We start from the raw sequence: 14,619 nt of genomic DNA, 5'->3' as shown, positions 1-14,619 counted from the left end.
AAGACCAACACCACTCAGATCTAGAAATTTTAAAGTTATATGTGGACACTTGGTAGAGCAAGTCAGTCCTCATTTTTTTTCTTTTTAATTGAATTTCTGTATTATTTCTTTCTTCCATTTTTTTATTATGGTAGAATATATAAAACGTAAAATTTACTATTTTAACTACTTTTAATTGTAGAGTTCAGTAACATTAAGTATATTCACATTGTACAATCATCACCAACATCCAACTCCAGAACTTCTTCATCTTTCAAACTGAAACTCCATGCCCATTAAACACTTACTCCCCTTCCCAGCCATCCCGACCACCATTCTGCTTTTTTCTCTAGGAAAGTGACTACTGTAGGAACCTCATCATATTTGTAGCTGGCTTATCCCACATAGCATAATGTCTTCAGGGTTCGTCTGTGTGGTAGCAGGTGTCAGAATTTCCTTTGTTTTTAAGACTAAATAATATTTCACTGTATGTGTATACTTTGTCTTGGCTCAGGCTGCTGTAACAAAATACCACAGACTGGGTGGCCAAAATAACAAAAGTGCATCTTCTCACAGTTCTGGAGATGGGAAGTCTGAGATAAGGGCGCCGGCTGAGTGCTGTCGTCCTGGCTTGTAGACCGCTGCCTCCGGCTGTGTCCTCACATGGCCTTTCCTTGAGGTGCACGTTGGGGAGAGAGAGCGAGTTCTCCAGAGTCTCTTCTTACAAGGACGTTAATCTTGTTGAATCAAGACCCCACCCACATGACTTGATTTAACTTTTTTTACTTTTTTAGAGGCCCCATCTCTAAAGACAGTCACATTGGATGATAGGGCTTCAACATGAATTGGGGGGGATATGAACACTCAGTCCATAATACCACATTTTGTTTATCCATTCATCTGTCCACGGACACTTGAGTTACTTCCATCCCTTGGCCATTGTGAACACTGCTGCTATGAATATAGGTGTGAAATATCTGTTTGAGTCCCTGTTTGGGTTCTTTGGGGTATATATCTAGGAGTGGAACTGTTGGATCATATGATAATTCTGTTAAATTTTTTTTAGGAAATGCCATATTGTTTTCCATAGTGGCTGCAAAGACTGTTTAAAAAGGACACAAAAACACTAACCCTGAAAGAAAAAATGGATATACTGGATTTTATTAAAACAGAGAAAAAGACACTATTAAGAAAGTAATAGTGAAAGTTTATATATATATATATATATATATATATATATATATGAAAAAGTTTATATACATATCTATATATAGATATACACACACACACACACACACCACATTTTCTTTATCCATTTGTCTATCAGTGAACACTGAGGCTGTTTCTGTGTCTTAGCTTTTGTAAATAATGCTGCTGTGAACATGGGAGTGCAGATATCTCTTCAACATAGTGTTTTTGTTTCCTTCAGATATATTTCCAGAAGTGGAATTGCTGGACCAAATGGTAGTTTTACTTTTAACTTTTGAGTAACCTCCACATTGTTTTCCATAGTAGCTGCACCAATTTGTATGCATTTAAATAAATGTTTAAGATAAATGTAAGCTACAGAAATTTTAAAAGATCTAAATAGACATTCATGATTGAAAGTTTCAATATTGCCATTGCTAAGATGTCAAGTCTCCAAAAATTAAGACGACTTTAAGGAAAAAGAGCAAAGTTTGAGGGCTTTATACTATCAGTAAGAATTACTATAAGCAACAGTAATTAAAAGAGTGTGGTGCTGACATAAAGATAAACAAATAAATCAATGGAACAGAATTGAGACTCGAGAAACAGGCCCAGACATATACAATCACTTGATCTGTGACAAAGGTGAAGTAGGGTAAGGATGGCCATTTCAATAAAGGGAAATAGTGTCAGATCAATACTTGGATACTCATATGGAAAAAATGGCCTTTGACCCCACCTCACTATATACAAATTCAATTCTATGTGGATCATAAACCTAAATGTAAAGGTAAAGCAATATAGCTTTTGATTTACATTTCCCTAATGATTAGTGATATTGAAAATATTTTCATGTGCATATTGGCCATTTGTAATATCTTCTTTGGAGAAATATCTATTCGAGTCCTTTCCCCATTGTTAATCGGGGTTTTGTTATTCATGAATTGTATAAGTTACTTATATATTTTAGATATTAATTCCTTATCAGATACATGATTTGAAAGTATTTTCTCCCATTCTGTGTGTTGCTGCTTCACTCTGTTGATATTTTTTCAACAACCTTTTGGGATTTTGATCAGCTTGCAGTAATAAATTTGAGAACTGCTATCTTTTTTGTTTGAATTTTTCCATATAGAAACATGGTCTCTCTTTCCACTTATTTAGGACATTTATGTTTTGTTTTCTTCACATTGGTCTTAGAAAATTCTTGCCAGACTGTTTTCCTAGGTGTTTTATAATTGTTTTAATTTTATAATTATGACTAGGATTTTTTTTATTGTAAATCAACTATAGTTTTATATAGATTTAGTTTCTGGTGTACAGCAAAGTGATTTAGTTATATGTATATGTATGTGTGTGTGTGTATGTATATCTATATATCTAGATATATAGATATACAGATACAGATATATAAACTTTTTTCAGATTTTTCCAGTATAAGTTATTACTGGACGTGCAGATGTTACAGAGAAGCAGGTGTTTGCTGGTGCCTTTTCTTGTGCCTCACAGAGGGCAAGAAGGGAGGATTGCTGACTCCAACTTTGCCATTTGTCTCTAACCTCCCAATCAGATGGTCTGTTATTTCTGCTTTATACCAAGAACCAGCTTTGATTTAAGTAAAGTAATATTGCTTCCATTTATTATGAATGGCTCTTTGGAGAGTTAAGTCTGAGCTATTTAAAAATTACCTACAATTTGAGTTTTTTGAGAAGAAAGATCCCTGTATACCATGGCCAAGTCAAATATAAATGGAAGTCTCATTGTCAAATGCATTGTATTAACTTTTTCCAAGATGTATATGAAAGGACAATACTAGAACAAAAGCAGTATATGAAACTTTGAATTTACATTAGGGTTAAAGAGAAGTAAAAGTCATTATACAAAACAATCCCCATTAAGAGTTTTTTAATAGAATAAGCCAAAAAAACAAGGTGCTTTATATGAGTTCACTTTGCACCTTCAGATACTGTCATGTTCCACAGAGTAGCACTAAGATAATGTCAGTGAGTACAGCGCTGGCTGTTCCACACTGCAGCTCACCTGCAGAAGAGCTGGCAGAGGGGCCAGCAAGGACCAGTCTGCCTGGAGGGTTATGCTCAGGACAGCTGTGCCCATCGCATCTCCCCAGGGACCTGCCCAATCAGAGAAGTTAGAGCTTTCCTAACACACAACAGGAGTCACCAAGAATTGGAGCTGCTGGCAACTAAATTTTCTGCTTAACAGAATTTACCAAAACTCATTTAACCTTTTTCATACCATTCAAAGATATTATATAAAACCTTTCCAAACTTTTTAAATTTCCAGAGCCTAAGTGAATCATTATAGTCACAGTGATAGAAATAGGCAATGAAGTTTGAACACAGTGAAATCTGACTCTTCAATGTGATTCATCTTTCTCCTTTTTTTTTTTTTGAACTCTATTGAGGCATAATTGACAATATATTTTTAAGGTGTATAATCTGATGTTTTCATATAAACATAAATGGTGAAGTGACCACCACAATGAGCTAATTGGCATTCATTACCTCACATAGTTACCTTTTTTTCTTTTCAACCCCTACCCACTTCCCCTCTGGCAATTACCTGTTTGTTCTCTATGTCTATGAGTATGTTTCTGTTTTGTTATGTTTTTTCATTTGTTTTGTTTTTTAATTCCACATGTAAGTGAAATCATACTAGTATTTGTCTTTCTCTGCCTGACTTACTTCATTTAGCATAAAACCCTCTAGGTCCATCCATGTTGTTGCAGATAGCAAGATTTCATTCTTTTTTATGATAAAATAGTAGTTCATTTTGCATATTGATTGATATTGAGCCATCCTTGCATCCCTGGTATTAAATCCCACTCAGTCATGCTGTATGATCCTTTGAATGTTTTGTTAAATTTGGTTTACTAATAATATTTTGTTGAGGATTATTGCATATATGTTCATCAGTAATGCTGGCCCATAATTTTCTTTTTTGTGATATCTTTGATTTTGGTTTCAGGGTAATGCTGACTTCATAGAATGAGATCCAAAGCAGTACTTCCTCTTCAGTTCTTTAGAATAGTTTGAAAAGGAGGTGTTAACTCCTTTTTAAATATTTAGTAGTATTCCCCTGTGAAACCATTTAGTCCTGGACTTTTGTTTGTTGGGATTTTTTGACTACTGATTCAATTTAATTATTTGTAATCAGTCTATTCATATTTTCTATTTCTCCATGATTCAGTATTAAGAGATTGTACATTTCCAGGAATTTATCCATTTCTTCTAGGTTGTCCATTTTATTGGCATTTAATTGTTTGTAGTAATCTCTTATGATCCTTTGTATTTCTGTGGTGTCATTGGTAACTTCCTTTCATTTCTGATTTTATTTGGGCCCTCTCTCACTCCACTGAGAGCTAACCATATGATGGGTTCATCCTGGCAGGGTTTAAATTGCTAATTGGTGGCTAAATAATCACTAGCTTGCAAAATTATATGATGGACACACTGTTTGAAAGGGATCCATCCCAAATGTCAAGTGGAATTAGACCAGTGAGACAAGGAATGAATTTGTTGTTTCCAAGAGGAGCTTTAATGTTTAATCTGCCATATTTGGGCATTAACAAGTTAGCTCCATCCCATATTTAGCTGAAGCCTTCAGTTACTCGATGAGGGTTGTGAACATTTTCAGGCCATCCCTGATGTGGCATGGCAGGTCACGTAGCTGTTAAAGAGAAAGAAAAATTGTGGCCTGGCTAATCAGTGGTGTTTTTTATGGGCCATTTTGATGGGTCATAATTAGTGATTTTATATAGGTCTCAGAGATCAAGTCGAGTTGTGTCTTCATTTATACCAAATATTAGTTGACGAGTAAATGTGGAAAACTCTTTCCAATCAGGTCCTTGTAGAGGTGAAACCCACCATGGTAACCCAGAGAATGCAGGCACCAGGAGTTGGCCACAAACCCAGCAGTTGGAGTAATTAAATATATTAACATATGTGAAGGCCCATTCTAAGAAACTGTTTCCTGTAACAGCAGGGGGTAAAGAGGGGAGTCAGAACAGAGTGTCATTTTTAGTACTCTAAATAGAGATTAATCTCATCAGGTGTAAAATCAGTAAAATCACTTTGAAGATACAGGTCAAGAATTAATTCCCTGAACTGAGTTTCAGAGAAAAAGATCTTCAGCGGGGATTGTAGTAAATTCTGAAAGAATAATATAAAAGAAGTCAGGTTGATAACTCATTGGCAGTTAGCGCAAGGACGAGAAGTGCAGGGATTAGCACGGCTGGGGCAACAGCAAACAAGAAGCATAAAGAGGCAGAGCGCTAGCAAGAAAACGTAGGTAAGAAGACAAGGTCCGCTGCTGGGATTAGCCCAGCAGGTGGCACTCGTTGAACTAGGAATTGGGACTAATATCACCCTATTTGCGCCTGAGCAGTAGGCGGAGCGCCTCTAGAGGCTCCCAGCTGTACGGGGTGTTTGTTGGTGACTCGTTCACTTTTAACGGGGCGGGCGGCAGCCTGTAGCGGGACAGGTGTATCCAAGGAGCAAACCCATCTACGTCACTGCTGGGGGAGGAGTTAAAACACCTGATGGAGCCCCGTCCAAACTGGTTGGAGCGGCTGTTTGTACCGCGGAAGAGTTTCGAGATAAACCCAGTCCCCGGAAACAAGGTTTGGATGGGAATTTACCTGAAAATTGGGTTCAGGCTTTGGACTCGAGATTTATGAAGGGCCTTTACAGTTTGACCTAGAGTTGTTGCAGTTTGGACAAGGTAATGACTCAGCATCTGTTAGTAAATCTGGAGGAAAGGCCTTCCATAGAGGAGTTCAAAAGGACTTAAATGAGATTCTGCTTTGGGGGCAACTCGTGTTCATAACAAGGCAATAGGAAGAAGGGTGGGCCAGGACTGTTGGGTTTCTTGCGTAAGTTTTGTTAGGATTCTTTTTATCGTTTGTTTAGCTTTTTCTACTTTACGAGAGGACTGGGGGGTGCCACGCGGCGTGTAAGTGGTATTCAATCTATAGGGCTTATGCCGCCGCTGAGGTTATTTGTAAAACAAAACTAGGGCTATTGTCTAATTATAAGGAGTGGCGGAGGCCAAAACAGGGAATAATATGATCCAGCAAAGCAGTAGTTACTTCTGATGCCCTCTGTTTTTGTGGGAAGGCTTCAATCCGTTACTGGGAGGAGGGAAAGAAGAGTTAACTTGGTTCTTAGTCACCTGAAAAAAATAAATTTTTAACGAGAGACAGAAAGCGTGATATAAACAAGATTTTATTAATAAAGTAAAAAGGTAGTATAGTACACTCCTGAGAATTGGGAGCGCACCAACCCGAGAGGGAAAATGGCACCGCTCCTTTGTTTTTCCTGTTTTTCCTTTTTTTATCCTGGCCTAAGGGAGCGTTTTCGTGATTGATTGTTTAGCGGCTCAGGTTTTTTGAGTGCTCAGGCTGATTGACAGCTCAGGTTCCTGTGTTCAGGCACACGCATCCCTTTTGTGCAGGTTCTTGCCCAAGATGCACACCGAGAAACCTACGGGAGGGGCTCAAATTTCAATGCTAATTATATTATGAGCATTGGGTCAGGTTAAGCCGGGTCCTTCTCTCTATTGCACCCCTGCAGCGTTGGATCCTAGCCACCACCTTTGCTGGCCCTCATTTAGAGAACATATAAGTTTGGGGGGCCCCTTATCCTGAGTGCAGGTGTGCTGTTATTTTCTGGGTTGCTCCATTCCCCTTCCTCTCCCACTGACCGGTGCTCGTTTCTGTCTAACTCTAGCACATCCTGTGAAAGTGTCTATAAATACCAGCAGATATTTTAGGTTTTTACATGGGGGCATATGGGTGAAGTCTATTTGTCTGCCTTCTGGTGGGTGAGATACCTCTCCTCTGAACTGGGTGAAGGAGAAGTGGTGGCTTAACATTTCCCTCGTTATTAACCAGGCAACAAGTTGGGCATGCGCAGGAGAGGTCACACAAGGTCTGAGAAATTCCTTTTTCCACAAAGAGAGGTTGTAGTAAGTCCTGTAAGGCCTTTGCCCCATAGTGGGTGGATTGCTGGAGGTTTTGTAATACTTTCCATTGTAAGGCCCTTGGGAGTAATAATTTATCCTCGGGGCTTTTAAGCCATTTTTCAGGAATGAAGGTAAATTCCATGTTTGTTTCCTCTTGAATTTCTTCCTCAGTATATTGAGTCATTGGTGTGAAGGTTGGAGATAAATCTGCCTGTATAGAAAGTTGTGCTGCTTCTCTAGCCTGTTTGTCTGCTTTGTGATTTCCTCGGGAAATCTCATCAGTTACCCTTCGACGGTGAATCACTGCCACCTGTGTGGGAAGCATGACTTCTAACAAGTGTAGGATTTCTGAAGCATGTCTAATGGTGGGTGTGTTTTGTGTTGTGAGAAGACCCCTTTCTTGCCAAATAGCTGCATATGCATGAACAACATGAAGGGGTATCTGTAAATATTTAACTTCATTCCTGCCCCTAATTGTAAAGCTCAGGTGAGAGTTATAAGTTCAGCCTTTTGAGCAGAAGTGGAGCCTCCCGGAAAAGGCCCTGATTCTGTAACATTGCTAAGACTTACAGTGGCATAACTGGAAAATCAAACCCCATTTAACATAAAACTACTGCCATCAGTAAATCAAATGTCATCTCGGTCCTCTAGCAGGACCTGTGAGTCTGGTCTAGCCTCACAAGTTGAATCTAGAATTTCAAGGCATGAGTGTTCTGTAGAAGAGTTAGGATTGGGATCAAGAAGTAAAGTGGCGGGGTTAAGAGTTTGACACAGCTTAATACTAAGTTCAGGGGTCTCTAAGAGTAGCGTTTGATATTTGGTGATCCCACTGTCAGAGACGCAGTGAAAAGCCTTTGAATTTAGAATATCCATTACTTGATGGGGTGTACAGGTAGTTAATGGTTGTCCCAGAGTCGATTTGGATGCCTCTTCGACTAACAGGACCACAGAGGCTAGACCTCTGAGGCCAGGGGACCATCCTTGGGCCACAGGATCCAGATTTTTAGAGAAATATGCTACAGGCCGCTGGGTGGGTCCCAAAGCCTGTGTAAGGACTCCCAGGACATCACCTAGCCTTTCACATACAAACAGAAAAAAAGATTTTTGTAGATGAGGCGAAGCTAAAGCTGGGGCCGCTGTAAGAGCTGGTTTGATAGTTTGTAATACCTGGTCCATTTTGATGGTCCATTCTAATGGCTTATTTTCTGGTCCTGGTAGAGCTTTATAGAGCAGCTTCACTATGAGGCCAAATTGGGGTATCCAGGTCCTACAAAATCCTGCTTTTCCCAGGAAAAATCTGAGCTATTGTTTAGTTGCTGGAGTCCCCATGTCTAAAATTAGACTTTTTCTTTGGACGGGCAGACTCTTTGTTCCTGGGGTTACTGTGAGGCCCAGGAACTGTACCCTTTGGGTTGAAATTTGAGCCTTAGAGGCAGAGCCTTTATACCCACGTGAGGCCAGTTTTTGTAGTACCATTATAGTGTCTGAGTCACAAGAATCTTTATCAGGACTGCATATTAGTAAGTCATCTATATACTGAAGTAAAGGTCTGCCTGGAGAAAATTGTAAGATAGAGAGGTAAATGGGGACTGTCTCTAAATCCCTGGGATAGAACTGCCCAGGTTAATTGCTGGAACACTTGGGTCTCTAACTCCTACCATTCAAAAGCAAATAGAAATTGAGACTCATGGTGTACAGGATGCAGAAGAAAGCATCCTTAAGGTGTAATGTGGAGTACCAAGAGGCTCCAGAGGGAATTTGTCCCAAGAGTGTATAAGGATTTGCCACCATTGGGTATATGGGGATCACAGCCTTGTTGATGGCCCTGAGATCTTGTACCATCCTATATGTCCTTCAGCCTTTTTTACATCTGGGATGGGGGTGTTGCTTGGAGAGTTACAAGGATGAAACAATCCGGTTGTAAGGAATTTGGTGATTAAGGGCTAGAGGCCCCTCTGGGCCTCAGACTTAAGAGGGTATTGAGATTTTCAGGAGAAAAAGGTAGGCTCTTTTATTTATTATTATTAATTTTTTAATTGAAATACAGTCAGTTACAGTGTATCAATTTCTGGTGTACAGCACAATGTCCCAGTCATGCATATACACACATACATTTGTTTTCATATTCTCTTTCATTAAAGGTTATTACAAAATATTAAACATAGTTCCCTGTGCTATACAGAATAAACTTTTTTAAAAAATCTATTTTTATATATAGTAGCTAACATTTGTAAATCTCAAACTCCCAAATTTATCCCTTCCCACCCCCTTTTCCCAGTAACCATAAGGTTGTTTATTATGTCTGAGAGTTTTGTAGATGAGTTCATAGTGTCTTTTTTTCTTTTTTTTTAATTTAGATTCCACATATGAATGATATCATGGTATTTTTCTTTCTCTTTCTGGCTTCACTTAGAATGACGATCTCTAGGTCCATCCATGTTGCTGTAAATGGCATTATTTTATTCTTTTTTATGGCTGAGTAGTATTCCATTGTATAAATATACCACAACTTCTTTATCCAGTCATCTGTCGATAGACATTTAGGTTGTGTCCGTGTCTTGGCTATTGTATATAGTGCTGCTATGAACACTGGGGTGCAGGTTTCTTTTCGAATTAGAGTTCCCTCCAGATACATGCCCAGAAGTGGGATTGCTGGATTATATTTTTAGTTTTTTGAGAAATCTCCATACTGTTTTCCATAATGGCCACACAAAACTACATTCCTACCAGCAGTGTAGGAGGATTCCCAGGCAGGCTCTTTTAATTGAATCTGTACAGATTTAGCAAAAAGGGCTTTCCCTGGGGTTGTTATGTCTCATACCACAGGAGGCACTTGTTGGTAAATAGTGGAAGGTATGTCTTATGGGCCCTGAACCAGAGGTAACAAAGGGCAGACACACTCTGGCAAGCGGAGGATGGCCTGAAGCTTAGTTGTAATCTCTCTCCCTAATGGGGGGTGGGGGGGCATTCAGGGAGAACAAGAAAGGCATGGGTAAAAATGAATTTTTCTAGAATACAAACTAACAGTAGGTGAAACAGTTTGTGGATGGCCATCTATACCACTAAGGAGAATCAAGGACTGAAAGCTTGGTCCAGAAAAACTAATTAAGGCAGAGTAAGTGGCTCCAGTGTCAACTAGAAATTCAACTAACCTTCCTGCCACATCCAAGGTCACCTGAGGCTCTGCCATTGAGATGGAAAACCTAGCGCCTGCACAGCCTCTGGGCCCATCAGTCCAAGAAGGGAGAGTCATCTTCCCCCTTGTTACCGGCTCCTCATAATCAAGGAACAGAGTTAGGGGCGTCTGCTGGTTCCCTGTAGCTTTAGCCCCAGGAGTGCCTTGGGGCTTAGGCATCGTCCTTGGCTCTGAGATGGCCCTCCTGCACCAGGGGCAGGGGGACTAGGGACAGTCCTGCCTCCCATAACCCTTTTCCTTGCAAATAGAGCAAGAGAGTATCGTCAGAGATGCCCTCGCTGTTGACAACGAAAACAGACGGGTTTGCCTAAGAGGGGCAGGCTCCCTGCAGAAAGACACTTGTTCTTGCAGCCTCGGTTGAGTTGGTGTCGGCAGGGAATTAGGGAATTAGCAGTAACGGCGGCTATATATTTAGCTTGCTATTTGTCCCTTTTTTTTTTTTCCATTCGACCCTTGATGTCTCCTCCTGATTGTTAAAGACCTTAAAAGCCATATCTAATAGGACAGGCCAAGGAGTCTGTGGGTCTTGTTCAAGCTTCTGAAACTTTTGTCTAATGTCTGGGGAGACCTGGCTAATGATTTGAACTGCTGGTGTTGCAAGGCCCTCTGGGCTCCCAGGATTGCATGGCTTCTGCCAACCTGGAATGAAAGAGGGTTAGAGTTTCATCAAGTGCCTGTGTAATTTCTCTCCATTTGGTATAATTAACAGATTTTATTAGTCCTTTTTCATCCGTTTTATTAAACAAGTAATCCTACGGTTACAATATTCCTCCTAAGGTCCCTTCCTTGGTGTGTTCACTGTGGGTCTGTGTCAGGGCCTGCTTCCTTCCTGGACCCAGATGAACCCCCAGACTCAGTATTTTGGGCAGCTTGAGCATGTACCTTGTCAGCCCAATGCTAAGCCGAGAACCAGATGCAGGCCTTTTCTTCATGAGTGCAGCAGGTGGTGAAAATAACAAATGTCCTGCCAGGTCAAATCAAAGGCTATAGCAAGGGCCTAGTGAGGGTACAAAGCGAGAAGGGTTTGGACTGAAAAGATCTGACATAGGGTAAGGGACATGAGCCTGAAAAGTGCCCATTTCACCATTAGCAACCTCACAAAGGGGCAACATGTTGTCTTGTTTTGGGACTTCTGGAATATCCATCTTACCTGGGGATGTCGGTCCTGCTGTCTTAAATAACACCTGATCTAGTATGTGGTGGGCGAAGGGGGCCTGGTGGGAAGGGCGAACCGGGAAACAGTATTTGGCAGTTGAGAGGCTCAAAGCGAGAGAGGCAGGGGAAGGAGAGGGAGAGGTGAAGGGGGCAATGAAGGATACAGAGAAGGTTGTTGTTGTTAAGAGCCCAGAGGGGGTCATCGAGAATATCAGGTTGATCATTGGGCGCCAAGGGACCAGAGTGTGGCAGGGTCTCCAAGAATTGGGAGAGACACTTGCGACAGTTTTTACAAAGGTCCAGATTCTGAGAAGGCCATAAAAGCCTGAACGTAGGCGACCTCAGACCTTTGCCCAATTTGCAACAGAAAGAATCAAGCAGTTAAACAGGTCTTGGACGGCCAGATGTCCTGGTCTGGAAGTTGGTATTGGGGCCAGGTGACATTACAGACAAAGATAAGCTGCTTTTTCTTCAATGTTTGGGGATCACATTTATCCCAGTGTTTTAAAATGCAACCCAATGGTGAGTCCCAGAGAGTAGGAAAAGCATTTCCCACAGTGATTAAGGGGGGTATCAAGGAGAAGAGGAACCCAGCACAGACTCTATTTAGAGGCAAAACTTCTGGTGTCCTCTTACTTTCGGTCCCCCAAGAAAGAGAAGCCAACCCACACGAGGGCCAAATCCAGTGTCAAGGCCACCAGCACAGAGGCTGAGAAAAAGACCAGCGCGAGGGCTGAGGGAGCCAGCCCACCAGCACCAAGGTTAAACCAGCACAAGGGCTAAGCAGTTTAGAAAGAAGGAAAAGTGGGGGAACTCGCCCACCAGCAGCTTGTACCTGGCGTGGCGACGGGGGACTCAGCTGATGTCTGTGTAGCGTCCCGGTCACAGAGGCGGGGTCAGAGGAGAGTTGACACGGCAGAAGAGCACGTGGCAGTCAGGCCCAGAGACGCCACGGAGAGCAGGAGCAAAGTCTGTGTCAGGTTGGAGGGGCTGATTGTGGGGGGAGCTCCCAGGGCTCTCACCCCCTGGGCCAGCTGCTCTCTCTTAACGCTTTCGCTCTCTTATGTGTCTGGGGCCGACCTGGGTGTCCCAAGGGACTGGATGACCAGTCCTTATGCGTGCCTTTCCCAACAGGTCGCTAAGTCCCCTCTGACCTAGGGACGGGGTATGCAGTAGGAAGGAGTAAAGAGATAGAGGTATTTAGAAAAGAAGTTCCCTGAGTGTGTTCACCACCACGGCCCAGGGGGTCACTCTCCTTTGTCAGGCCGAGTTTCAGAGCCTGCTGAGTATAGCCCAGCCAGAGTTCCTCAATCTACAAGACTTAGAAGTCCTGACCAAAATGGCAGGGAGTGTCAGAAAAGTGTGAGAGAGCAAAGCAGAAAGGGAAGAGGAAAGCCTGCCCTGGCGATCTGGCCTCCTGTAGGGAGCATCCTATCCAGCCAGGGGGAGAGGGGAGCCTGCCCTGAGGATCTGGTCTCCTAAAAGGAGCATCAGATCAAGCCACAGGGAGAGGCTCCTGTAGGAAGGGGTAGGAGGGGAGAGAAAGGGAGATCTGCCTTAAGTGCTCCCCAAACTTTGGGGGTCTCCTGGTGTTTGGGGGTTTCCCCCGTACAGGGCACCAACTGTTGGGGAACACTGCAGGCTGATGTCGTGGTTGATAAACTCCTTGTCTTTGGTAAATTCTTTTAAGAACAAAGGAAGTTTAATAGATACGCTGCTACAGGCAACAGCGGTCCACACAGACAGGAGGTGCTATGAGCACTGAAGGTGAACATGCAGGGTCTTTCACTGGGGAGGGGGCTGTGAACACGAAGGGATAGGGTACAGATTTCTGATTGGCTGTAAGTGACATCAGGGGCTTTAGCATACGGGAGGACAGTGGATTCACGACTCCAGTAAGATGGAGACATGGGCTGACACAAGCAAGGCAGTGGGATTTATGACTCCAATAAGGAGGAGACGTGGGCTGTGAGAAGTCAGCCTGAGTTGTGGTGAGACTAGCCATTTCCCAAGGCTGTCAATTCTGCTAAGGCAAACACACGTCAGGGCTTTTATCTTCTGAAGAAAGAGCAGGCAGGTGCCTAAGGGCTGGAAGTTGTGGGGGGGGGGGGTGTTGCGGGGCCCCAGCAGGCACCAGTTGGCACTACAGTACTCAATTTAGAATCTGGGAAAATGGGACTTGGGCGGGGTGGTCTCACACCACAGTGCCAGGGAGCGCCTCAACTCCTCTCTGGTCTCCTCCCTGACCTTTCTCCAGATGCAGCTTCCAGTAAAGGACATGTCCCACCTGGGACCCACTGACATCACCTTTCTTTGATCTTAGGGCACCGACTCCACACACATCGGAGTTCACGTCTTTGGTTTATTCATCGAAGGGGCAAGGTGGAATCATGAACAGGAAGTACTGGAAGACTCGTTGCCTCGAGAGATATGTTGTGATTTTCCTGAGATATACTTCTTGCCAACAAAGGTAAGCACCTAAATGTTTATTACGAAGTCTGAGCTTTCCCTCATTCATACATATTCCTTCTACTCCCCATTCCTTATGATTTCACTAGCGGAATTGGCTAATATACTTGACAACAAACACTTCAAACAGCCCTAAAATAGATGTTGATAGGTGCTATAGCAACATCCAGTATGATTTCTCAAGAATATGTACTATAAGGCCATGATAGTTACTCTTTAAAAAATTAAATTCTCCAGGCATAATTTCCACATGTGGTTACCTAACCATCTTAAGTGAAATGTATTTATAAAACTTGTAACAAATCCCCCCAATCTAGTTTATAGAGAATCTGAGCCATTGGTTTGCTTGAACTATGCAATTTGACTACTGGATTTTTTTTTTCAAAGATTTCTACTGAAAGGCCAAATGCTTCTAAGCAGACAGAGTCTGAACTCTATACATTTGAGTGCCCAGTTTACCTGACACCTGAGAGGTCAAGAATTTTGACAACTGCTGACTTAACCTCAAACTTTTTAACATCCGTGTGTTTATCAACAAAGAAACCTCCTAGTCACTGGATCACAATGCAGGTTGCATTGCTGTGTGAGGAGAATGAAAAATAAATTTCCATAATAAAAAACAATTTTTTACTCTAACCAGAGTTAAC

General features: G+C 42.1%; 1 protein-coding gene across 1 annotated transcript in view; it reads left to right on the top strand.

Moving 5' to 3' along the window:
- The window catches only part of DNAH14 (dynein axonemal heavy chain 14), a 274,100-nt gene extending 259,492 nt beyond the window's left edge, over window positions 1–14,608 (top strand). The window contains exons 85-86 of the mRNA XM_072948673.1: window positions 13,827–13,973; window positions 14,360–14,608. Coding sequence (XP_072804774.1) covers window positions 13,827–13,973; window positions 14,360–14,575 — 363 coding nt within the window. The 3' untranslated portion in view covers window positions 14,576–14,608. The remainder of the gene's footprint in view (window positions 1–13,826; window positions 13,974–14,359) is intronic.
- Window positions 14,609–14,619: the final 11 nt, after the last annotated feature.

Source organism: Vicugna pacos, chromosome 23, assembly GCF_048564905.1.
Source record: "Vicugna pacos chromosome 23, VicPac4, whole genome shotgun sequence".
Lineage (NCBI taxonomy): Eukaryota > Metazoa > Chordata > Mammalia > Artiodactyla > Camelidae > Vicugna > Vicugna pacos.
The sequence above is the reverse complement of the archived record's forward strand: the minus strand, read 5'-3'. Positions and strand labels throughout refer to the sequence as shown.